Here is a 26597-nt window from a genome sequence, read left to right on the forward strand (position 1 = left end):
CTAAAATTCCAGGATAGTATAAATAACCCCCAAATGACCCCATTTTGGAAAGAAGACATCCCAAAGTATTCACTGAGAGGCATGGTGAGATTTTATTTTTTGTCACAAGTTAGCGGAAAATGACACTTTGTGACAAAAAAAAAAAAAGTTTCCATTTCTTCTGACTTGCGACAAAAAAAAATTAAATCTGCCACGGACTCACCATGCCCCTCTCTGAATACCTTGAAGGGTCTACTTTCCAAAATGGGGTCATTTGTGGGGTGTGTTTACTGTCCTGGCATTTTTGGGGGTGCTAAATTGTAAGCACCCCTGTAAAGCCTAAAGATGCTCATTGGACTTTGGGCCCCTTAGCGCAGTTAGGCTGCAAAAAAGTGCCACACATGTGGTATTTCCGTACTCAGGAGAAGTCGTGTAATGTGTTTTAGGGTGTATTTTTACACATACCCATGCTGGGTGGGAGAAATATCTCTGTAAATGACAATTTTTTTATTTTTTTTTACACACAATTGTCCATTTACAGAGATATTTCTCCCACTCAGCATGGGTATGTGTAAAAATACACCCCAAAACACATTATACTACTGCTCCTGAGTACGGCGATACCACATGTGTGGCACTTTTTTGCACCCTAACTGCGCTAAGGGGCCCAAAGTCCAATGAGTACCTTTAGGATTTCACAGGTCATTTTGAGACATTTGTTTTTAAGACTACTCCTCACGGTTTAGGGCCCCTAAAATGCCAGGGCAGTATAGGAACCCCACTAATGACCCTATTTTACAAAGAAGACACCCCAAGGTATTCCGTTAGGAGTATGGTGAGTTCATAGAAGATTTTATTTTTTGCCACAAGTTAGCGGAAATTGATTTGAATTGTTTTTCTTCACAAAGTGTCATATTCCGCTAACTTGTGACAAAAAATAAAATCTTCTATGAACTCACCATACTCCTAACGGAATACCTTTGGGTGTCTTCTTTCTAGAATGGGGTCATTTGTGGGGTTCCTATACTGCCCTGGCATTTTAGGGGCCCTAAACCGTGAGGAGTAGTCTTGAAACTAAATGTCGCAAAATGACCTGTGAAATCCTAAAGGTACTCATTGGACTTTGGGCCCCTTAGCGCACTTAGTGTGTAAAAAAGTGCCACACATGTGGTACCGCCGTACTCATGAGAAGTAGTATAATGTGTTTTGTGGTGTATTTTTACACATACCCATGCTGGGTGGTAGAAATATCTCTGTACATGACAATTGTTTGATTTTTTTTACACACAATTGTCCATTTACAGAGAGATTTCTCCCACCCAGCATGGGTATGTGTAAAAATACACCCCAAAACACATTATACAACTTCTCCTGAGTACGGCGATACCACATGTGTGACACTTTTTTTGCAGCCTAGGTGCGCTAAGGGGCCCAACGTCCTATTCACAGGTCATTTTGAGGCATTTGTTTTCTAGACTACTCTTCACGGTTTAGGGCCCCTAAAATGCCAGGGCAGTATAGGAACCCCACAAGTGACCCCATTTTAGAAAGAAGACACCCCAAGGTATTCCGTTAGGTGTATGGCGAGCTCATAGAAGATTTTATTTTTTGTCACAAGTTAGTGAAAAATGACACTTTGTGAAAAAAAAACAATAAAAATCAATTTCCGCTAACTTTTGACAAAAAATAAAATCTTCTATGAACTCGTCATACACCTAACATAATACCTTGGGGTGTCTTTTTTTCTAAAATGGGTTCACTTGTGGGCTTCCTATACCGCCCTGGCATTTTACGGGCCCAAAACCGTGAGTAGTCTGGAAACCAAATGTCTCAAAATGACTGTTCAGGGGTATAAGCATCTGCAAATTTTGATGACAGGTGGTCTATGAGGGGCCGAATTTTGTGGAACCGGTCATAAGCAGGGTGGCCTTTTAGATGACAGGTTGTATTGGGCCTGATCTGATGGATAGGAGTGCTAGGGGGGTGACAGGAGGTGATTGATGGGGGTCTCAGGGGGTGATTAGAGGGGAAAATAGATGCACTCAATGCACTGGGGAGGTGATCGGAAGGGGGTCTGAGGGGGATCTGAGGGTTTGGCCGAGTGATCAGGAGCCCACACGGGGCAAATTAGGGCCTGATCTGATGGGTAGGTGTGCTAGGGGGTGACAGGTAGTGACAGGAGGTGATTGATGGGTGTCTCAAGGTGTGATTAGTGGGGGGAATAGATGCAAGTAATGCACTGGCGAGGTGATCAGGGCTGGGGTCTGAGGGTGTGGGCGGGTGATTGGGTGCCCTAGGGGCAGATGGGGGTCTAATCTGATGGGTAGCAGTGACAGGGGGTGATTGATGGGTAATTAGTGGGTGTTTAGAGGAGAGAACAGATGCAATGCACTTGGGAGGTGATCTGACTGCGGGTCTGCAGGCGATCGGATGGTGTGGGTGGGTGATCAGATTGCCCGCAAGGGGCAGGTTAGGGACTGATTGATGGGTGGCAGTGACAGGGGGTGATTGATGGGTGGCAGTGACAGGGGCTGATTGATGGGTGGCAGTGACAGGGGGTGATTGATGGGTGATAGGTGATTGGCAGGTGATTGACAGGTGATCAGTGGGTTATTACAGGGAAGAACAGATGTAATTAATGCACTGGTGAATTGATAAGGGGGGTCAGAGGGCAATCTGAGCGTGTTGGCGGGTGATTGGGTGCCCGCAAGGGGCAGATTAGGGTCTGATCTGATAGGTAAAAGTGACAGGTGGTGATAGGGGGTGATTGATGGGTAATTAGTGGGTGTTTAGAGGAGAGAATAGATGTAAACAATGGATTTGGGAGGTGATCTGATGTCGGATCTGCGGGCGATCTATTGGTGTGGGTGGGTGATCAGATTTCCCGCAAGGGGCAGGTTAGGGGCTGATTGATGGGTGGCAGTGACAGGGGTGACATGGGGTGATTGATGGGTGATAGGTGATTGGCAGGTGATTGACAGGTGATCAGTGGGTTATTACAGGGAAGAACAGATGTAATTAATGCACTGGCGAATTGATAGGGGGGGGGGGGGGGGGGCTGAGGGCAATCTGAGCGTGTGGGCGGGTGATTGGGTGCCCGCAAGGGACAGATTAGGGTCTGATCTGATAGGTAACAGTGACAGGTGGTGATAGGGGGTGATTGATGGGTATTTAGTGGGTGTTTAGAGGAGAGAATAGATGTAAACAATGGATTTGGGAGGTGATCTGATGTCGGATCTGCGGGCGATCTATTGGTGTGGGTGGGTGATCAGATTTCCCGCAAGGGGCAGGTTAGGGGCTGATTGATGGGTGGCAGTGACAGGGGTGACAGGGGGTGATTGATGGGTGATAGGTGATTGACAGGTGATCAGTGGGTTATTACAGGGAAGAACAGATGTAATTAATGCACTGGCGAATTGATAAGGGGGGGGGGGGGCTGAGGGCAATCTGAGCGTGTGGGCGGGTGATTGGGTGCCCGCAAGGGGCAGATTAGGGTCTGATCTGATAGGTAACAGTGACAGGTGGTGATAGGGGGTGATTGATGGGTAATTAGTGGGTGTTTAGAGGAGAGAATAGATGTAAACAATGGATTTGGGAGGTGATCTGATGTCGGATCTGCGGGCGATCTATTGGTGTGGGTGGGTGATCAGATTGCCCGCAAGGGGCAGGTTAGGGGCTGATTGATGGGTGGCAGTGACAGGGGGTGATTGATGGGTGATAGGTGATTGGCAGGTGATTGACAGGTGATCAGTGGGTTATTACAGGGAAGAACAGATGTAATTAATGCACTGGTGAATTGATAAGGGGGGGTCAGAGGGCAATCTGAGCGTGTTGGCGGGTGATTGGGTGCCCGCAAAGGGCAGATTAGGGTCTGATCTGATAGATAAAAGTGACAGGTGGTGATAGGGGGTGATTGATGGGTAATTAGTGGGTGTTTAGAGGAGAGAATAGATGTAAACAATGGATTTGGGAGGTGATCTGATGTCGGATCTGCGGGCGATCTATTGGTGTGGGTGGCTGATCAGATTGCCCGCAAGGGGCAGGTTAGGGGCTGATTGTTGGGTGGCAGTGACAGGGGGTGATTGATGGGTGATTGATGGTTGATTGATGGGTGATTGACAGGTGATTGACAGGTGATCAGGGGGGACAGATGCATACAGTACACAGGGGGTGGGGGGGTCTGTGGGGTGGTCTGGGGAGAATCTGAGGGGTGGGGGGGGGTGCTCAGGGGGGTGGGCAGGGGGGGGGTCTGAGGGGTGCTGTGGGCGAACAGGGGGCGGGGGGGGGCAGATCAGTGTGTTTGGGTGCAGACTAGGGTGGCTGCAGCCTGCCCTGGTGGTCCCTCGGACACTGGGACCACCAGGGCAGGAGGCAGCTTGTATAATACACTTTGTATACATTACAAAGTGTATTATACACTTTTTAGCGGCGATCGCGGGGTTAACATCCCGCCGGCGCTTCCGTATGGCCGGCGGGATGTTACGGCGGGTGGGCGGAGCCAGTTGCCGGGGGAAGCACGCGTCATCAATGACGCGATCGCTCCCCCGGCATGTAATTAGGACACAACGCCCTAAGGCGTATTGCGGTCCTTTAGCTATCCACTTTGCCGCCGCCCATGGGCTGTGGGCGGTCGGCAAGTGGTTAAAGTCAGAAAAATAACAGTTTAAAAAAAACATATATTTTATTTGCATTTTTACAAGGTCATTTTGTAAAATTCTTTTTTTTGGCTTGTACCCACTATTCTTTAACATATGCAGCAGTTTTCATGACAATAGCATGTATGGGGCTAAGCTATTAACTGCTAAAGTCGTCAAGAAATTACGTGAAAATTACGAATCGATTAAGTGGAATCAATTGCATTTATAAATTGTAATTGCGCATGGGTGTAATTGTGAAAATGTACATGAAATTTTGCATAATCGCAGTTAGCAGATTACGATTATCACCACTCCTCCTTTACTTTTGAATCGGTGTCTTGCATCTTTTACCGTAGCCTCATCCCGCAAGTCTCCCACACATGCTTCTGGGTGGGTCTGACATTTGTCACTTGTGCTTTTTGTCCGCTAGATAGCATGGAACCTGCTGCATGTGGACTTGTGCTTCAGCAATTGATGTTCCTAGCGCTCCAACTTGCTCCCACAATAGATATAATTCTATCATTCTCATGTGAAATCTGTGTAGTTTACAATGTTCTCATTATTGTACATGGAAGCTCTGCTGCCCTGTGCATTGGTCTGTGAGGCTGGTATACCAATCCAGGCTTACCCCCAACAAGATGGCCGCCTGTGATACTTCCTGAGCTCTGAGTTCAGCTTTCCTCTTTTGCAATCTCTTGCAGTTTCTCCTTACTTTTGCCTTGTTCAGTTCCTCGCTTCAAGCTGAAAGATCCGCTCGTTTGAAGTTTCAGAACTTCTACTAATTGGGGCATCTGGAGGATTAATGGCATACTTTGGGTATTTATGTATTCTGATGACACATGCTTAATGTGTGTATAAATGAAATGCATGTGCTCATCGGCTGCATGAAGAACACTGTGCGGCTAATGTACTTTGTCAATGATTGATAGAGAGATAGATAGAGAGATAGATAGATAGATAGATAGATAGATAGATTAACCTCCCTGGCGGTTTATTTATTTTGCCAGGGAGGCTGCAATGTGGTTTTTTTTTAATTAAAAAAAAAATATTTCATGTAGCCAACTGAAAGTTGGCTGCATGAAAGCCCACTAGAGGGCGCTCCGGAAGCGTACTTTCGATCGCCTCCGGCAATCGAAAGTAACAAGATAGGCCGCAATGAGCGGCCTATCTTGTTTCGCTTTCCTCGTCGCCCTGGCGACGAGCGGAGTGACGTCATGGACGTCAGTCGACGTCCTGACGTCAGAGCCGCCCGATCCAGCCCCTAGCACCGGCCGGAACTGTTTGTTCCGGCTGCGCTGGGCTCGGGCGGCTGGGGGGACCCTCGGCGATCGGGCAGCACACGCGGCTGGCAAAGTGCCGGCTGCGTGTGCTGCTTTTTTCAGAACGGAAATCGGCCCAGCAGGGCCTGAGCGGCGACCTCCGGCGGCATACCCCGAGCTCAGCTCGGGATTACCGCCAAGGAGGTTAAGAGTGTGTGTGATAGATTTACATAGATGGGTAGAATACAGGTAATTATAGATACAGATTGAGACAGTGTGTGTGATGTGTGTATATATAAAGATCGATTGCCATACATACAAATATACATGCGTATGTAAAGCTAGGGGGAGGCAGGAAAAAAGGGCGCCGGCGGCTAGTGGACGAAAAGGGCGCCGCCATAGACTCTAATGCAATTATCGTTAATACTGTGAAAAAAGCAGAAAAAAGGGCGCCGCGATAAATATTGTTAACAACATTAGAACATTAAAGTTTTTGAAGTATGTTATCGTTTTAGACGCTTGCAACGTTAGAGTTTTTGTCATATTATTTACATTGTATGCACAGATTTTACGGTATCAAAGATATTATACTTTCTATGTGTAAAAGGGTGAGTGGTTCGGTACTGTAATTGAGAAAACTGGGAGACCAAAAACCATATCCTTAAAGGAATACTGTAGGGGGGGGTCAGGGGAAAATGAGTTGAAGTTACCGGGGGCTTCTAATGGTCCCCCACAGACATCCTGTGCCGCTGATGGCACCAGGAGTGTATTGCACATCCCCAGTATGGTCTGTGCCTGCGCCGTGCGCTCCTGGTGACATCAGGGGAAGCGAGGACACGGCAACGCAGGCGCAGTGGTTTTCAGACTTTAAAGTCTGAAATTCCAGAAGTGAACCGGAGGCGGGGGCGGAGCATCGATGAGTGGCTGCGTGGGCACAGGACGTCTGCGGGGGACCATTAGAAGCCCCGGGTAACTTCAACTCATTTTCCCCCGACCCCCCTACAGTATTCCTTTAATGGTGCGCCACAACACCAATAATATAACACCCCCTCCCCCGCCCGGTGTTGCCTGACCCTAACCACTCACCATGTGAGAACAAGGATATATAGCAAAAAAAAAAAAATTGAAGAGACAAACAAGTTTCAAGATGATCTTAGAACTTTTTGATACATTAAAATTTATAACTTTTTTGTCTCTTCAAAAATATTTTTTGCTGTACAGGTAGTCCCCGGTTTACGAACGCCCAACTTATAAACGACGCAGCGCGATGATGTCACGCCGTCGGGGACTACCTCTTCTGCTGCCATTTTTTTAAGCAGAGTAGGCGCAGCGGAAGGCAGATAGGGGACATCTCACCTGTTCCATGCTGGTCTAACGTCCCATCGTGCTGCCCGGATGCTGCGTGGCCCGTCCTCTCGCTCCGTTCACTGTTCCCCATCGGCTTCTTATGCGTCGCATAATGATGCAATCAGGAGACGTTCCCTAGTGGCGGCGCCTCCTGATGCGTCATTATGCGACGCATGTGAAGCCGCTGGGTGGACAGTGAACGGAGAGAGAGGATGGGCTGCGCAGCTTCCGGGCAACACGATGGGACGTTAGACCAGCATGGAACAGGTGAGATGTCCCCTATCTGCCTTCCGCTGCGCCTACTCTGCTTAAGGAATGGGGGCGTCCCGACTTGAGAACGAATTCAGGTTAGGAACGAACCTTCAGTCCCTATCTCGTTCGTTAGCCGAGGGCTACCTGTTTATCCTTGTTCTCACATGATGAGTGGTTAGGGTCAGGCACCACCGGGGGGGATGGACTAGTCCAAAACCTGTCGGTTCTGTCAAATTTCTATTACCTATAGTAAGTGTCAACAACATAGGAGAAAAGTATTACTTCTTTTACCCTGGAAGCAGTGTTGCCAACTCATCCTTTAATTACTGACACATATGAATTATACAGGTTTTGTGGCTAGGTATATGCAGTTAAGGCACTGATTATGTGCAAATAGACCCAGAACCTGTATAACTTAGATGTGTCAGTAATTAAAGGGATGAGTTGGCAACACTGCCTGGAAGAAAAATATTCCTTATATATTAATTTTACCATTTTTGTGATAGTGGTCCTTTAACAAAGGGGACCTGCCATGGCCCAGAAACGTTTGTTGAATGGACAACTGGTTATGTGAATACCCTTTCACCTACTGAGTGTGCAGACCTTTTGGATTATACTATTTAAATAGAATAGATACAGGTAGAAATAGATATAATAAGAGATAGATAGATAGATAGATAGATAGATAGATAGATAGATAGATAGATAGATAGATATATGAGACTGACCATTAAATTGTAACTTTATGATGAGTGGCGTGCAGTATGGTAAGATGGTTTTTATTGGTATTTTTGATGGATATGTATAATTTCACATTATACAAGCCATTATTTTTACAACAATCTCCTTTCTTTTCCTGAAGAGCTTACAGTTACGGTGACTGCTTCGCTTTCACGCAGCACGTTGAGAGCCCCCTCCCCTCCATCTCCCCCACTTTTTTTTTTCTTTCTGTTTAACTCAGAAGAGGTTGCCAGTGAAGTTTACCGCTTTGTGAACATTAACGACATGATGTATTTGTTCCACATGTCGCTCTGCCATCCCTGCTGACAGACTCTGGGCTTTGAAGGACTAAAAGAACGGCAGCTCGTCGCTCAGCCCGCGGAGAGCTAATAACAGGCTGCCTGATCGCGGACTTCCATCCAACATCTCAAACATAGAGCAGCAAGAAAAGGCTCTGCCCTCAAGAGTTATTAGCTCCTGTGTAGTAAAGTCAGCACAGAAAGAGAGAGAGAGCGCGCAACACAAGAAAGAGAGAGAGAGAGAGAGAGAAACATATCTGCCCACACAGACCTCAGAATCAGAGCTTTCTCTCAACCCGCTTCTTCAGCACAAGAGCAGCTTAGCTTAAACAGCCTCTGGAGACTGACCTAGCTTAGAACCAAGAACAAAGTCTCCCCAGCAGAAGACGAGAAGCACGCCACTGTCGGCTCATGAACAGGGTTAACAAGGTCCTCCGAAGTGTCAGGAGATCCTCCCGTAGGAAGCGGAGGGAGAACACCAGGGCAGGTGAGGATGAGGAGGACGATGGTGACCAAGAGAGCCCAGAAGAAACTTGTGATGAAGGCTTGTGCAGCTTGAGCCTCTGTGTCAGTGGTAAGTCCTGAAGTCCCCCTTTTTTTGTATCCATCCCATCACCCCTGGGTCACTCTCGTTTTTGAGCTAATTCTATTACTGAGGCTTATGGTTTTAGACCTAACTTTTCTACTTACCAAAATAATAGTTCTATTTACAAAGGGCAACCAGTGCCTATCTGTGTAGGCATGATCCCACCGTCTCCAGGGCATACTGTCTCCTGGGTGCTCATCTGAGCATTTCTGTTTATTCTATAGAGAAAGGGAGGGGGGTAATAAGGGGAGGGGGGCAGGAGCCAGCTCAACAGGGAAAACAATAGCATATGGGCAAGACTTTTTTTGCCTGTTAAGTCCATGCCTTCCCATACTGCTGGTGACAGAGAGGCGGCTAGATACACTGGACTGTCTCTGCTTAAAACGCCTGGGTCAAGGGCTGGTCATCTCATGTCTCTAACCAGATTCCACACAGGTGGATTGTACAATGTCCATGTAATATTTTCACATAGTCTTCACATCTGCCAGATCTGTATCGTAGAAATTGTATGCTAGGCTTACACTGTATAATTTATATAATTGAGCAGACAAATTATCAATATCATTTAGATATTGATAATTTGTTTACCTGGTCCCACTTTGCACCAGTAGATGTAAAGCCCCCAAACACACGCCAGATGAAACTCGGGCCGATAACGGCTGGTCTGCCAAAAATACATCAAGTGTACAACCGTCACCGACCTCGACCACCATTTTCAGACACTCAATCAGCGATGGCCAAGAGCATTGTTCTTTCCATTCAACCGACTCCCATGCGACTTCTTACCTGCGCTACTCTGACAGCCCCCCTTCGCACGGCAATTAAACACGTCCCTAACCGGCAGGCTAGTGACATGTCTGTACAATGTTTCCCGTGGGATCAGGTACCAAACAACATTCCTCATACTTGTGTATGAGGCTTTAGACAAGGCGAGACATGACAAATAACATGCAGCCACTAAGACGTGCTCTATAGGCAGTAGCAGTGTTAAGAATTCTTGCCCAAGGTCTCCACACTATATAGGTGCAGGCTTACTGAACAGGAAGAGCTGATATTCAAACCCAGATCTCCTCTGGCAGAGGCAAAGCCCTTAACCAGTAAACTCTCCAACAACTGCACTACTTTAGACAAGATTATAGCAGAAATGTTCTAACATTGATCTCACCACTACATCTGATAGCTTTGTAATGCCCAGTGCCATACAAAGTTATGCAGTCTTCAATCCCGTACCACTCCTGCCTGCAGCCACCCTGCACTCGCATTTAGCAGGTGAAATAATGATCTGCATGATTGCTCAGGGGCTGTGGCTAAAAGTATTAGAGACACAGGGTCAGCAGGCGATTCAGGCAACTGGTATTATTTTATAAGGAAAAATCCACATCCTTCTCAGTTTAGGTTCCCTTTAAATGTCAGTGTGTTAAAGGACAGCTGAAGTGAAAAGACTATAGAGGCTGCCATATTTATTTCCTTTTAAACAATACCAGTTGCCTGGCAGCCCTGCCGGTCTGTTTGGCTGTAGTGGTGTCCGGTTAACACCAGAAACAAGCATGCAGCTAATCTTGTCAGATCTGACAATATTGTCAGAAACACCTGATCTGATGCATGCTTGTTCAGGGTCTATGGCAAAAAGTGTTAGAGGCAGAGGATTTGCAGGACAGCCAGGCAACTGGTATTGCTAAAAAGGAAATACATATGGCAGCCTCCATATCCCTCTCGCTTCAGTTGTCCTTCAAGAATACTTTGAAGCCTTAATGCTAGAATCACTTGGTAAAACTGAACAAGGTTCAAGATTGCTTCTTAATCTATGTAGTGTAAGGGGAAATAGATGTAAAAATAATGTACTGCGTAGGTCCTCATACTACATAGTTGTGTTTTTTATATTTTCATCTATATATATCTATCGAATTGTGTGTGTATGATCTATGAACACAGCACTGATTGATTCTTCAAATGGATTCCATCAAATTATTTGAAGGAACATCCTGGAAATTTGTATTGGATTGCATTGAACAGAACGCTAGCTTTATGCTGGGTACACACGGTGCGATTTTCAGTGCAATAGATGCATCCGATTGATAAAATCCCTCATGTCCGATATTACTTCTGATCGATTCTACACTCGATTTCTCATAGAAGTGAATGGAAAAAGATAAGAAAAAACGAGCGAAGATAAGAGAAAAAGCGGAAAAAAACATTGGGTGGAAAATCGCACTCAAAATCATACCGTGTGTACCCAGCATTAGATTTGTTTGCAATTGATTTTAAATTGATTGCTTAAAGTGATCAGATTAATATCTATCAATTGGTGCAGCAGTTCTGCTGTGTGAGGAACACAGGGTTAAGTATAGAATGAACAGATTGCCTTTGCATGTCCTATGTGGTGATGGGTAGGGTAGCCATATACTGTACAATATTTTTGCCCAATTAGATATTTTATTAGACAACGCATTTAACCAATCATAAATTGGAGTGGATTAGAACAGCTGGGATCTATATTGCTATCTATAAATTGATAAAAAGAAAAATTGATCTACAATGTTCGTCTTCAGTCGGTTGTTACATAATCGTTCTATCAATCGAAAACAAAATCAAGTGAATACTGTATGGCCAGTGCAAAGGTGGCCCACACCATACAATTAAAAAATCCAAATTTTCACCACTGATTCGATCATTTTTATGAACTGTCCCGAAAAATCGGGAGCTTTTCTTTGTTTTCGATCGATAAATCCAATCGAATTTCCTGTTTTTCTTTCGATTTTTGGAGATGACAGGTTGGAAATGTCAGAACAACTTTATCAAGGATTGTATGGTGTGTAATGGATTGTCAGTTACTTGATATACAGTTCCAATCAATTTGTTTCTGAGATTTCAATTATTTTATTCATGATTGGGGAAAAATTGAATATAGGTGTGTGGTACATTGGTCCGATTTTTGAATTATTACAATCAGTCAGAAAAAAATGATTGCTATTCTTGAATTGAACAGATATTTCAAAAAAAATTGTAGAGTGTGTGGTCACCTTAACACTGCAAAAAGATTGAATAATTCAGTATAAAGGTGTATCTCTGGATTTTTATATAAGGGCCTAATCAGGTCCAAATCAATCGGATGAACCCCCAAATGAAACAGTTGCTGGTAAGCTTGCATGAGGACTGGATAAGTGGATTTTTCTGTTGGATATTCAGACTTCAGTCATCCTTTCAGTAATTGGGTTTGTTTTTAAGTAACACGATAAGATGTTAGTAAGTGCAAAGAAATGGTAGTATTTTTAGCAGAATGTATCCTGGAGGCAGATGGTCATCTGAGTGTAAAAATATCACTAATCTGACAAATAATAGCATCCCTGTTGTTTGCATTGTCTTCGTCTGAGGCTGATTTACCAAGACTGGTACAAAGAAAACTGGAGCAAAAGTGAAGCTGTTGCCTGGGGCAACAAGTCAGGTTTTAGCGGTTATATAAACATTCTATTAAAAAGTCATTGGCTATAGAAAAAAATCAGATTGATGGACTGCTGGAGTTACTGCCTCTGGTGACTATGGGGGCTCTGTATAGGAGAGGAAATGGTTTTATTGCATATCCTCCTATTTATAATGCAAAGTTCCACCTAACCTCTTGACATGTTGTTTGTATTTCTTTGTGTCCCTTAAGTTTGTATGGTCCTCATCGTTGCTCAAAGGAAACTGCAGTAGGAGAAATATGGAGGCTGCCAACCCATTGCTTCCTTTTTTGTAAAATTGCTACAGATCTAGATGTGATATTGATCCTTAAAGGATACCTCAGTGCAAAAAAAAACAATTTAAAAATGGGGGAGGAGGCATGTGTAGTAGTGGGCTCTACTCATGCTCACCGCTCCCCCTGTTCTCATCTGTCCCCCTCCATTACCGAGTACCAATCCCTCAAACTTACTTCCTGGTCGGGGTGGTTGCAGCTGACTGCGCAGGTGCTGCCTGACGGACACGTGCATTAAGTTGCAACTATGTAGTGCGCCTGCGCAGTTTTTTCATTTGTTTTTTGCACTAAGGTATCCTTTAAAGCATACCTAAAGGGAGAGCAATTTAGAGCCTGCCATATTTATTTCCTTTTAAATAATGCAGGTTCCCTGGCTGTCCTGCTCATCCTCTGCCTCTAAATCTCTTAGCCATAGATCCTGAAAAAGCTTGCAGATCTTGCAGAACAGGTGCACTGACTGAACTCTGACTGCGTTCTTGTTTGAGATGTTTGATCAGATGCTACTGCAGCCAATGAGATCAGCAGGGCTGCCGGGCAACTGGTATTGTTTAAAAGGAATCAATATGGAATCCACCATATAACATTTTATGAATCTCTGACCGATTGCCCATATGCAGTTTAGGTGTTCCACTGTTTGCATGCCTGTCCCAAGTGTGATAGAAATACTACTGTAGCTAAAAAAAATGAAATTATTATAATTATTACTACCTGACCTAAGCCATTTAAAAATGGGCTCTATGTCTGTCACTGCCGCATGTCAACGCGCATGCGTGCACGCCCGCAAATGAGTGGTGTAAGACGGATTGTCAATTTCCTGATTCAGAGACCCAAGCCATTAAAGAAATGTATTTAATAATCATTATAATTCTAAAGGTACAGATACACAAGATACAATAAAATGATCCGATTTTACGACAATTTTCTTTTTTTTTACAGCAATTTTCTCTGATTTTCCAATAATTTTTATCATAATTGGGGACAAAATTGAACATAGGTGTGTGGTACATTGGTCATATTTTTTAAATGTTACAATCAGTCAGAAAAATTGATTGCAATTCTTAAATTGAACAGATGTTTTAAAAATTGTATGGTGTGTGGCCACCTTTAGTATGGAGTCTGTTTTCTGTACCCCCTTCATACAGAATTTTTCACAATGCACTGCTGACGCAGTTAGAATTCATCCGTCATGATGTCAGAAACACCAATTATCAGTAACATAAAAAGTATTTTCTTCTATATTAATGTTTTCCCCCCTGAATGCAGTAACTCATGATAACCAATCACGTTTCACTTTTCATCTGTGTAGAATTGCCCATCATGATAAGTGTTGTGATTGGTTGTTGGGCAGATCGGATCCCATTTCAAACGGATCAGTTTTTCAAAATGTTGTCCTTTCGTAGCACGCTCTCTGAAAAAGTGGCGTGACGGCCACGATACCGGTGGAGCAGTCCACCGGGGGCTCCTACTTGGCACCTACCACAAGCCTCTTTACCAGTCACAGCCCGGCCAAGTATCTCAGCTACCTTATCTTTATAGTGTCTCACCATGGTCACTTCTGTTCTCACTCTAGATTATTAAGTTTACTGGTCAGTGATTGACAGATTTGTGGGTATACATATATTAAGTTATATTGTCTTACACTTTGATTCATGTTTTATTGTACATGTCTGATTGCACCTTTATGCACTTTCTTTAGCCTTGATGCAGAACCCGGGTTCTTAGCTCCTATATTGAGTGTCTTGATGGCTATCATTGATACCATGATAAATAGTATATGGATATAAGCAAATGTATGTATTATGAATATATGTGCCTAACTGGTATGGTGCCTTTTTGTCTTTTTAATTGGTTTTAATGAATTGTAGTCAGTGGCGTAGCTAAGGAGCTCTGGGCCCCGGTGCAAGTTTTACAATGGGGCCCCCCAAGCACTCTATACATAACAATTGATACGGCGCACCAAAACCTGCCAATGGCAACTACAGTGTCAGAGGTGCAAGAAGGGGATGGGGAACAGTGTGTTAGTGATTACCACTATTCAAAGCATCTATAGAAGTGATTATTATGAGCACAGGAGCAATAGAAAGCTAATAATGTAGTTGAGGGAGAGCCCTTCGGGGCCCCTCTGGCCCAAGGGCCCCGATGCGGTCGCTACCTCTGCACCCCCTATTGCTACGCCCCTGATTGTAGTGTTGCATATTGATGAATAAATATTCTTGTAATTTGCATATACATTTTGGTGTAGTGCCATTTTCTCAGGGTTGAACTCTCTTCTATCTTATTTAGCGTTTATTGACAGCCTGGGCACACACTGATGAGGCAAGTGTGCGGATATTTCCTTTTTCTTCAGCTATAACGAGTGCAGATGACTCCTAAGCATTTTTATCAATGCAGGTAATACAGTCAACAGTTTATACTAGTTGTCGCTACTTTGCACATAGTGCTCCTGGCCGCGGTTGCGCAATCAAGGATGTGTGTTGTTGGGCAGCGCCTGTGCAGTCTTCACCAACCATCTCAACCAGAAAGTAACTTTGGAGGGCCATTATACCATAATGGAGGGGGACAGAGGAGACCGGGGAGAGCAGTAGGCATGAGGAGAGCCTCTTACACATGCCTGCACCCACCGTTTTTAAATTTAATATGGCTTAAAGAGAATCTGTATTGTTAAAATCGCACAAAAGTAAACATACCAGTGCGTTAGGGGACATCTCCTATTACCCTCTGTCACAATTTCGCCGCTCCTCGCCGCATTAAAAGTGGTTAAAAACAGTTTTAAAAAGTTTGTTTATAAACAAACAAAATGGCCACCAAAACAGGCCGTAGGTTGATGTACAGTATGTCCACACATAGAAAATACATCCATACACAAGCAGGTTGTATACACCCTTCCTTTTGAATCTCAAGAGATCATTTGTGTGTTTCTTTCCCCCTGCAGTTCTCATGCACTGAAGTTTCAGGCTGCTCGTTTCTTCATGCAAACAGCTTTGCCTTTGTCTGTAATTCCTCAGTATGTGAAAGCCCAGCCAGCTCAGAGGACGATTTATCCAGCTTGTAAAAGATAAGAGAGAAGCTGCCCTAATCTAAATAATACACAGGCAGTGTGCAGAGAGGGGCCTGGAGGGGGGAGATGCATCACAGAACCACAACACTGAAGAACTTGGCAGCCTTCCAGACACAGGCCGACAAGTCTGACAGGGGAAAGATACATTGATTTATTACAGAGACTGTGATAGTACAAAGTGCTGCAGTAAGCCAGAACACATTAGAATAGCTTTTGGAACTTGTAGGATGATAAAAAACAGGATGCAATTTTTGTTACGGAGTCTCTTTAAGGTATCCTTTAAGTGCCTGGCTGAAGGTATGTACAGGCAAATCACCAAAACATCATTGTATGTTGAGAATAAGTGGTGTCGGAAGCCCCCTGCTCTTTTAAGGGATGAAAAGAAAACCTAGTAAAAAATAAAAAATGAGAGAAACAAAGTGATCCAGCACATCTACACTGGATTTTTTAATTACCATAATATTATTTGTCTGTTAGATTGCAAAACTTTGTTTCTCTCATCTGGGTCATGTCAGAATATAATGAAAAAAGGCAACTTTTTTTGACCAAGCACTCTAGATCACACATTTCATGGATATGCAATTCCACTTCCACAGGCTTTTTTTTGCTTAAAGCCAATGTAACCCCGCTGCTAAAAAAAAGAAACCAAATACTCACCTAAGGAGAGGGAAGGCTCGGTCCTAATGAGCCTTCCCTCTCCTCTGCCGGTGCCCTGGGCGCAGCGCTGGCTCCCCCGTTCAAAGCCCCCGCCGCGGGGGACTTTGGAAGTCTTCGGGAGCCGAGTCCTCCCGAAGACAGGCGACTCCATACTGCGCATGTGCGATGACGCGATAGAGGGTGCGCGCGCGCAGTGTGGAGCGGGCCCGTCTTCAGGAGTACTCGGGCTCCCGAAGACTTTCCAAAGTCACCTTCGCTGGCAGAAGGAGCAGTATTTGACCAATTTAGTCAAATACTGTTCCCAGGGACAGTGCTGCACCGAGGGCACCGGGAGAGGAGAGGGAAGGCTCATTAGGACCTAGAGCAGGCATGGGCAAAGTCGGCCTTCCAGCTGTTACGGAACTACAAGTCCCACAATGCATTTGACTTTGAGTCATGACTGTGGCTGTCAGACTCCTGAAATGCATTGTGGGACTTGTAGTTCCTTAACAGCTGGAGGGCCAAGTTTGCCCATGCCTGACCTAGAGCCTTCCCTCTCCTTCGGTAAATATCTGGGTTCTTTTTTTTAGCAGTGAGGTTACATTGTCTTTAAATAAGAGAGGCACATGGGCTTTTTTAGCTGCAATTTTAGGCACAAAATGATATTTGTGAATTTGTGCTGTTGACTGACGTCATATGCAAAATCTACAACAACAATTTACCTTTAATAAACTCAGGAAGACCTGGATTTATATACAGAACAAAACTGTGTTTGTGTCTGCACCAGAGAGGGATTAACTACTTAAAGTGAACCTAAAGCCATAAAAAAAAATGAGATGAACTCACCTGGGGCTTCCCTCAGCCCCCTGCAGCCGATTGGTGCCCTCGCAGCTCCGCTCCGATGCCTCTGGACCCGCCGGCGACGACGTCCGGTTTCGCCGTCACCGGCCGACAGGCATGGGAACGCGAGTGATTGTTCGCGTTCCCAGCCTGTATATCGCCCCCTATGCTGCTATTGCGGCTCCTTAGCAGCATAGCAGCATAGGGGGCGATATACAGGCTGGGAACGCGAACAATCACTCGCGTTCCCATGCCTGTCGGCCGGTGACGGCGAAACCGGAAGTCGTCGCCGGCGGGTCCAGAGGCATCGGAGCGGAGCTGCGAGGGCACCGATCGGCTGCAGGGGGCTGAGGGGAAGCCCCAGGTGAGTTCATCTCATTTTTTTTTTACTTAAGGTTATCTTTAATGACAACCAGACTTATAAAAACGTCCTGCTAGAGCCTCTTAACGGCTCCAGGACGTTTTTATAAGTCAAACAGTGCTGCTGCCGCTGTGCGCACTCCCGCACGTGCATTCCTGTGCACGTGAGATAAGTGAGGAAAAAAACACCATGGAAAAAATACACCTTTTTTTCCAACTAATTTATCGTTACCATACTTTGTACTCGGGACATAATTAAAAACTTGTGATAACCAGGACAAATAGGCAGATGAAATGTGTGGGTTTTATGTACAGTAGCAGTGTTTATATTATAACTATAGGGGATGAAATTGGAGAAAGAGTGTATTTTTTCATTTTTTTCCCCTTGTTTTTCCCTTTAAAATGCATAGAAAATAAAGTAATTACTGAAAACAAATATCAACCCCAAAAAGCCTAATTGGTGGTAAAAAAAAAAACAAGATGTAGATCATTTCATTGTGATTAGTAGTGATTAAGCTATTTGCAAATGAAAGGGATGAGCACTGAAAGGTGAAAAACGCTCTTGTCCGTTAGGGTAAAAAAGCCTTTGGGGTGAAGTGGTTAAGAAGTAATGGGGCCCTAGGCAAAGTAGTAGATTTGGGGTCTTTTTGGTAAGCTGAAGGGGAGAAAGGTCAAAGAAAGTAGCAGGTGGGCCCCTTGATACCCACTAGGCCCCAGGCACCTGCCTAGGTTGCCTGGTGGATTATCCTGGTCTGCACACAACTACCAGTTTACTAGTCTTTCAGAGTTCCACTGTGTTCTAATAAGAAGATGGCTGTAACGTTATCCACCTAAACATAGTCAATCTTTCCAGGTTTGTTGGGTCACTTATGTTCCTTAGTGTTTTCCAACATTCATATATTAACTCCAGTGTATAGGAGATCTGGATGATTTAGGACTGTAACTGAATTCATTAAAGAGGAGCTGTTAGGTATAGGGTCTCAGAGAAAATAAACACATATATCAGTAGCTAAAGATTGGCTGTACTTACATTACATATGCATTTCACTGTCCACGTTTGGATTTCACAGAATTTGTATATAGTATATGCAGAGATAGATGCTCCTGACAGCTCATGGCAGGCTCCATGTTTTTCTGTCAAATGTGTCGTCATGTCCTGCCTGCTTCCTGATCACAGAAAAGCTCGTACTGAATAACACAGTGTGCAGTGAATATTAATGAGCCATGTGGCTAGGAACAATAGCTGACTCCTGTAGTGTACTCTGCCCGGAGATTTATCAGTGCTACGCGCTGGACTGATTACAAGCTGCTGTAACGTCTCATTAGCAGCCGAGAGGAGGGCCCCAGAATGCTTTGCAGTATAGTATGAGGCTTGCGTCCTCTTGGGTCTAACAGCTTTGCTGATAAGCACACATCAAAGGTAAGAGAGATTTTTATCTTCACTAATGCCTTTTTGGCTTCCTTCTAAACTGTTTAACACAGGAGAATAGAGGTTTAAATTAGCTTCTGCAGCCTGACAGTTACTCTTTAAGAAAAAAAAAAGCTAGAGGGCTGGGAGCACCCAAAACCCATCAAAATGCATTTTGTTAGTATGTTGGCCCACTTCTTTTTGTGCCTAAATAGCAGTCAAAACAACATGACCTCTTCTCGTTGATGCATCAAATAACAAGTTGCAGTTTTTTTTTTTTAAGGATCTGCATAAATTATAACCTATTTATGCGGATCCAGCAGATGGTTTCTATTGTACAAGACATGTTAAGGCTTAAACAGGAACTGTAACTAAGAATTGAACTTTATCCCAATCAGTAGCTGATACCCCCTTTCCCATAAGAAATATTGACCTTTTCTCGAATAGAGCATCAGGGGGGGTTCTGTACTGCTGATTTTGTGGTGAAACTCCTCCTACAGTGTTATGTCAGGACCTAGGTTCTGACCGTTTCCTGTCTGTGAACCCTATTGCATTGTGGGAAATAACAGGTGTTTCCAAATGCCAAGCAACCAGTATCTCCCTCTGTGTATATGTAAATCTATTGAAAAACAAACAAACAAAAAACAACAACCTTTAAGCCCAGTGCATGGTTAGTGGGTGAGGTTATAGATTATGGCAGTTGGTGCTGTCTAGTTTTTTCCATGTCTGCCAGTAGTAAAGATGATAACATGCAGGCTGATTGTGGATCAAACAATATGAACAAATTACATGGTGAAAATAAATCATTTCTTGATCTTTCTTCTATTTTTTAACCCCCCTCCCCCCCTTTCAATACAGTTCCTCTTCAAGCTAGCTTTTACTAGAAGAAGGAATAGATATATAACTAGGTTTTGTCTTGTTTTTATGCCCTGCTTTAAGCTGCCTGCATTGGATGGTTTACAGAAAATGCAACAGTTCCCTACACAGAAGGCTGTGTAATAAAACAGGTCATAAGCCTACGTATAAAATAGATGTATTCCCTAAGGACAGGCGCAGGGTGCATATCCCCGCTACAAGAGTTCCAGGCAGCTTGCAAGGTACTTTTCCACAAGCATCAGTGCCGCAGCCGCTGGGGAAATAACTTGGGAATGTTTTTGTGAGATGGGATTTCAGCTGGGAATAGTTATTCTGGCTTTAGAAATATGACTGATATTGTGTAAAAGCCTTGAAGAGACTCTGTCACATGCATACTTCCATAGGAATCTCAATCCCTGATCTTAAATTATCTCAGTTTAATTAGTGAGGAAAAAGCTGTCTGATCATACTGATAATTTGATTTCTAGCCTTTCTAAGGAACTGGTTGTCAAGATTCTGTTTGCACATTGTCATTTTGAGAAGTGTCTCGATTTGCGGCCTGAGCCTGTTACATCTCCATAATGCTAGCGTTTGGATTGTGCCGGTCCTTTATAAATAAGAAGAGCAACTTCAATGGAAGGATAGTAGTTAGGTGTGTGTGTGTGTGTGGGGGGGGGGGGGGGGGGGGGGGGAGGGAGAAGAGAGTCACAAAGTGAGATGGTAAAAAATAGAAGACAGATTGACAAATGATTGATACACGCCGTGTAATTCATTCATGTTGTCCGATCCTCCATGAGCCTGCAGGTATGCTTTTAACACCACTCTACGGGCACAGAAATAAATGTAGCATCTTTATTGCTGGCATTCATGAAAAACAAAAACAAAAAGAGAAACACAGAGAGCCCAATATAGTGTAGTATGTATTGGATTTGATGAGTAGTGTAAGTAAGTAAATTGATACTCACAAACCAGGGTTACCCGATAGGCAACCACTGTTAATGCAGGTAGGGAGATTAAGACCTGTCCCCACTCAGGATTAAAGGGCAACTGAAGTGAGAGGTATATGGAGGCTGCCATATTTATTTCCATCTAAGCAATACCAGTTGCCAGGCCCTCCTGCTGATCCTCTGCCTCTAATACTATTAGTCATAGCCCCTGAACAAGCATGCAGCAGATCAGGTGTTTCTGACATTAATGTCAGATCTGATAAGACTAGCTACATGCTTGTTTCTGGTGTTATTCAGATACTACTGCAGAGAAATAGACCAGCAGGGCTGCCAGGCAACTGGTATTGATTAAAAGGAAATAAATATGGCAGCCTCTGTATACTGCTTACTTCAGTTCCCCTTTAAGAAGTCACTCTCTGTAGATGGGAAAGAAGGGGGTATATCACCCCTCCACCTGGGGTGGACACAGGTATCGCAGGAATTGTACAGAGGCGCCAACAGTATAAATATGCTAAAAACGTGCTGAGGAGGCAGTGGTGGACTTACCTCCTCAAAGCAGACCTGAAACTGTAAATTTTCAAAGGTTTAGATTTATTAATATACTCCAGAAAACAGTTGCAACGCGTTTCGCCGGTGTGGCCCCCCTTCATCAGGCAATAGGGGATGGCGCATACAGCAACAAGAGTCTATGTCTCAGCCTAGCGCCTCTTTCAGGCATCCCCTATTGCCTGATGAAGTGGGACCACACCTGCAAAACGCGTAGCAACTGTTTTCTGGAGTATATTAATAAATCTAAACCTTTGAAAATTGACAGTGTCATGTCTGCTTTGAGGAGGTAAGTCCACCACTGCCTCCTCAGCAATTTTAAAGTGAACCAGAGATGAAGCACCCTCATGTATTTTATCATATATATCAGTGGGGACATTTTAAAAACACCTACCCTGCTCTCTGTTTCATTTTTCACTGCTCAGCCTGCTTCTAATCAGCCCTGATAAAATACCCCACTGAGCATTCAGTCTGGCTTTGCTCAAGAATTATTATAGCTAAGTCTGTCTTCTCTGATGTCTTTTCAAGCCCAAACCTGCCCCCATCTGGCTCTGCTATAATGACTCAGCTATAATGATTCTCGAGCAAAGCCAGACTGAATGCTCAGTTCAGGATTTTATCAGAGCTTATTAGAAGCAGGCTGAGCAGTGAAGAATGAAACAGAGAGCAGGGTAGGTGTTTTCTCGAATGTTCCCATTGATATACCGTATATGGTAAAATACATGCAGGTGCTTTGTCTCTGGTTCACTTTAAAGTTTTTAGCATATTTCATCCTGTTGGCGCCTCTGTTCAATCCCTGCAATTAAAAAAAAAAAAAACAGCACAAATTGCCCTTATCTGGAAATATACCCATTAACAATGTGATGGGCTAAAAGTTTTTTTGTTTATGCACAGAGAGGTTATGCTTGCTTGGCAACAGCACAATATGTCCCACAATGCAATGAGCTAGCATTAGCCAGGAAATAACCATGGCAATGACATCACATGGGGGGAGGGGTGTCACCTCAATATCAGCCACAGAGATGTCCATCTTTAAATGGTGCAGATGGACTTCACCTCACCAAGCCAGCCAACCAGCAGTGTTGCTGAGTAGGGATGGCCAGAGAAAACTTTGAGTAAATGCAGGATTGTGTACATTTTGTATGCATATTTATTCAGATTGAACATGAACCAATCAAGTTCCACCTTGGCAGACCATTGCCAAGCTGCATAGGTTTGCATAATCCTTCATAAGCACAGAATTATTTGTATCTCATGGACTAATCCATCAATGCAAGTATGGTTACAATGGCCTCAATTCACTAAGCAGTTTAGACTAGTCTATTGACGATTTTTAGTCTACTGATGGTTTGGTGTAAATCAGTTGCATCAAGAGGGAATTCACTAATAATTACCAAATGTTTTAGACCTGTTCTTAGACCTGGTCTAAAACATTTGGTAATTAGGTGGGTAAAGCAGGGGAAATTATGAAAATATGCAATTCACAAACTAGTAGCTATGACTGACATCCTTCTCTGATGCGCTCTCCTCTGGATACAATTAAATTGCTGCATAATTAATTCAAAAGGGTCCATCCTCACGTCTAAAATACCTCACAGAATTACTTTACCTACAGAAATCAGCTGGTCTAATCTCTTTCAGAAAAAGTGGGCGTGGTTACTCCTTGTTTGCCTTTGTGAATTGCATCTTTTGATCATTTCCCCTGCTTTACCGACCTAATTACCAAATGTTTTATACCAGGCCTAAAAACAGGTTTAAAACATTACACCAAACCATCAGTAGACTAAAAACCATCAGTAGACTAGTCTAAACTGCTTAGTGAATTGAGGCCATAGTGTACGCTTCCTGGAACTGGACCAATCCAGATCAGCAGCAAGTTCCTTTGACTGGTCTGATTTCAATTGGCATCAAAACTGCAGCAAAATGTTATCAAGTAAAAAAAAAATCCAACTAATTGAATATCTCTTGCAGAAGAGTGTACTCTGGTTTCAGCTGAAGACTAGAAAAAACATTAAAGGCCAACTGAAGGGAGAGGGATAAAGAAGCTGCCATATTTCTTTCCTTTTTAAGCAATACCAGTTGCCTGGCTATCCTGCTGATCCTCTGCCTCTAATACTTTTAGCCATAGACCCTGAACAAGCATGCAGCAGATCAGGTGTTTCTGACATTTTTGTCAAATATGACAAGATTAGTTACATGCTTGTTTCTGGTATGATTCAGACTCTACTGTAGCCAAATAGATCAGCAAGGCTGCCAGGCAACTAGTATTGTTTAAAAGGAAATAAATATGACAACAAATTCATCCCAGGATGGTAAAATGTTTTGTCAAATCAATTTCAGAGTGGAAAGTCATATTCTTACAAATATGTTACTGGTTCTTAATAACGTAACCCACATGGAGAGGAATATACAAGCTACCATTGCTCTGGTCCTAATTAATTTAGTTATGTTTGGGGGTTTTTTTTGAATAATTTTTTACATGTATTTTTCTGGCAGACCATTCAGGATGAAGGTCATATTCCAGTTGTAGAGTCTCTGCAACTAGGGACAAGAGAATCAGTAATCAGTATAGTCTAATTTACAATGGCTTTTTCTTTAATATCTACAGCAGTTTTAGTATGTAAAATTCAACTAGATTTCAAACAATCTAAAGGTGCCCACTAATGGTACAATTTCCAGAACAATTGACCATATGATAGGTCAGGCACCAGAAATGGTGCCAATAGATGCCAAACGATCGTTCTATTGGGCGTTCTGTCAATCCGACTTTTACAAAGATTCTTTTGATCCCATCGGATTGCTTATCATTTCTGCCTCAGTTGGTGGACCCGAACAATAGTTTGAGATTTATCACAACAATCGGATCAGGCAGACAATTGTTTTTGATATGGTCTCATTAGTGGACACCTTTAGAAGACATTTCACTGCAAATCTAGTGTCTTTCTCAGGCCAGTAGGAAGTTGCTTTGATTTAGTGGTGAAATGTCTTCTTGGGTTACTCAAGACATCCAGTTGAAGTTGATGAGCTGTGACTACTAGATGTTAAAAGAAAAAAAAATGAATTTACAGCTGAATTTGACTTTTATTAGATCAGATATACCATGGCCTAGATTAAGAAGCACCTTGATTGTATTGGCTTTTATAGATGCTCCCAGCTCTGTATAAAGCAAAGTTGTAGCTAAAATTCATGGGGCTCATGCCAAAATGTTTACATCGGGTCCATAGGCACACTTGTGATACCTTACATCTCCTCTATCCCTTGAACTTTGGATGGATAAAGGAGCATCCAACTATCCCTGGGTATATAGTGTTTGTACACAAATCTACCCCCTGCTTCCTCCAGAATATCAGTATAGAAATCAAATAATCTATTCTGGGCAATCTTTTAGGTACACAGCGTACCAGTACTTCCCATGGTTTGGTGATCACAGATTACATTTCATGTAGTTGAAGAATGGACACTTCCACCTACCCAGACTATTCCAGAGGCAACAGTAGAACTAGGAGGTTCCCAGTATTGTATACAATTATTTACAAAGTTAAACAATGCATAGGTCTTGCCTTCAAAGAAGTCGCATTTGATGTGCACCAAAAGAGGACCATTGATTACCACACTGGGCAGCGCATTTTGAGGGACGTGCTCACTCCATCAGGTCTATTATGTGCCAATCATCCAGCTGGGAGCCTGATATTTTATAATCCTTACCACTTCTGGAGAGCAACTTGACCAGTAGGAGGTTCATGGACCTAAGTGGCAACTGGTAAGGGGAACAGGTATTTCACATGAATGGTGAGGGTGATTGCTTTTGGGCAACCCAGGTTTGTTAGCGTTCACCTACTTGCCATCTCTTAATTCTCATTTTGTCACAATGGCTACACTATATCAGGTTCGATGTGTCCCATGTGATTTTTTTTCTCTGGATCATTTCTTGAAATTATTGGTATTTTACAGGCACATTGCTCATCAACGTATTCTGTTCCTACGGTGTACATATCATGTTACTCATGCACATGTTTGCTGCTGGACCTCACGTACCCATGTCCAACTGCTGTAAAGTAAATCCGAGGTGAGAGTTATATGGAGGCTGCCATTTTTATTTCCTTTTAAGCAATACCAGTTGCCTGCCTTTCTTACAGACCCTCTGCCTCATAATACTTTCAGCCATAGACCCTGAAGAAGCATATAAAGATCAGGTGTTTCTTAGCTGCATGCTTGTGTCTGGTGTAGGATTTAGACAGTACTGCAGCCAAATAGGTCAGCAAGGCTGACAGGCAAATGATATTGTTAAGGAAACAAATATGTCAGCCTCCATATTACTCTCACATCGAGATCACGTTAAGTGGCAGCAATTGCTTCTAATATACCTTTGGAAGTAGAGTTTTTGGTGATTACCCCCAGTTACCTCATAGATCAGGACCATGTTGTCTTTAATGGTTGGGAGGGGATAGTTGGTCCCAGCCATATATTTGAAATCAGATCCAAAGTGAAGTGTGACTGTAACCTGAACATTCACAAAAAGGTCATTTTTTTATTTTGAAATCCCATCATACAGTGCGGTTGGCGGTGAAAGTAGGGCTTATTTTAGTTAAACCAGTAGATAACAAAAATGCTTGCTCATGAAGTTGTGGCTGTTACATCATACTTCTTCCAGTTTTCTGTGTTCATAATTGACCCTTGCTCTTGTTCTAAGAACCCCCCCCCCCCCCCCAGGCACCTGAAGACTAAGTAGATCATTAGAGTCTCTACTGTCAGTGCAGTAAAAGGGTCTTGGGCACCCAGCCTCAACTCTGCTTCCTCGTCCTGCCTACCCGTCCCTTGAAGCTGCAGACGACTTTTTCAGGCGCAGAAAGCGAAAAGTGCTTCCCGCTTAAAAAAAGAAGAAGAAAGAAATGGCTTTCATCTCTATTATTTTAGCCTACCATTTTCTTTGTCTCATAAATTTTAATGAGGGTCTTTTTCTCTTTATTGTGCTTCTGGTTTTTCCCTTCCTCTCGAATCTCCCCTCCTGCGGCCTTAAAAGGAAGAGAGTAATTACCATGCTGTGTTTCGGTATCTCAGAGCTGAAAGAACAAATTGAGTGAAAGGAAAGCCGGAGCGGGAGGCAGGAGCAGAAAACGGGGCCCCCCTAGCACCTGTCT

General features: G+C 43.6%; 1 protein-coding gene across 10 annotated transcripts in view; it reads left to right on the forward strand.

Moving 5' to 3' along the window:
- Positions 1-26597, forward strand: part of GRIP2 (glutamate receptor interacting protein 2) — a 627309-nt gene that overhangs the window by 257752 nt on the left and 342960 nt on the right. For 2 of the 10 annotated variants that reach the window (XM_068253047.1, XM_068253048.1), the window contains exon 1: positions 8470-9067. The exons of 7 other annotated variants lie outside the window; for them this stretch is intronic. In XM_068253047.1, the coding sequence (XP_068109148.1) occupies positions 8905-9067 (163 nt within the window). In that variant the 5' untranslated portion in view covers positions 8470-8904. Of the gene's footprint in view, positions 1-8469; positions 9068-26597 lie in introns of those variants that run through there. One more of the 10 variants, XM_068253060.1, reaches the window with a different exon arrangement.

This window comes from Hyperolius riggenbachi, chromosome 9 (genome assembly GCF_040937935.1).
Source record: "Hyperolius riggenbachi isolate aHypRig1 chromosome 9, aHypRig1.pri, whole genome shotgun sequence".
NCBI classification, from domain to species: Eukaryota; Metazoa; Chordata; class Amphibia; order Anura; family Hyperoliidae; genus Hyperolius; species Hyperolius riggenbachi.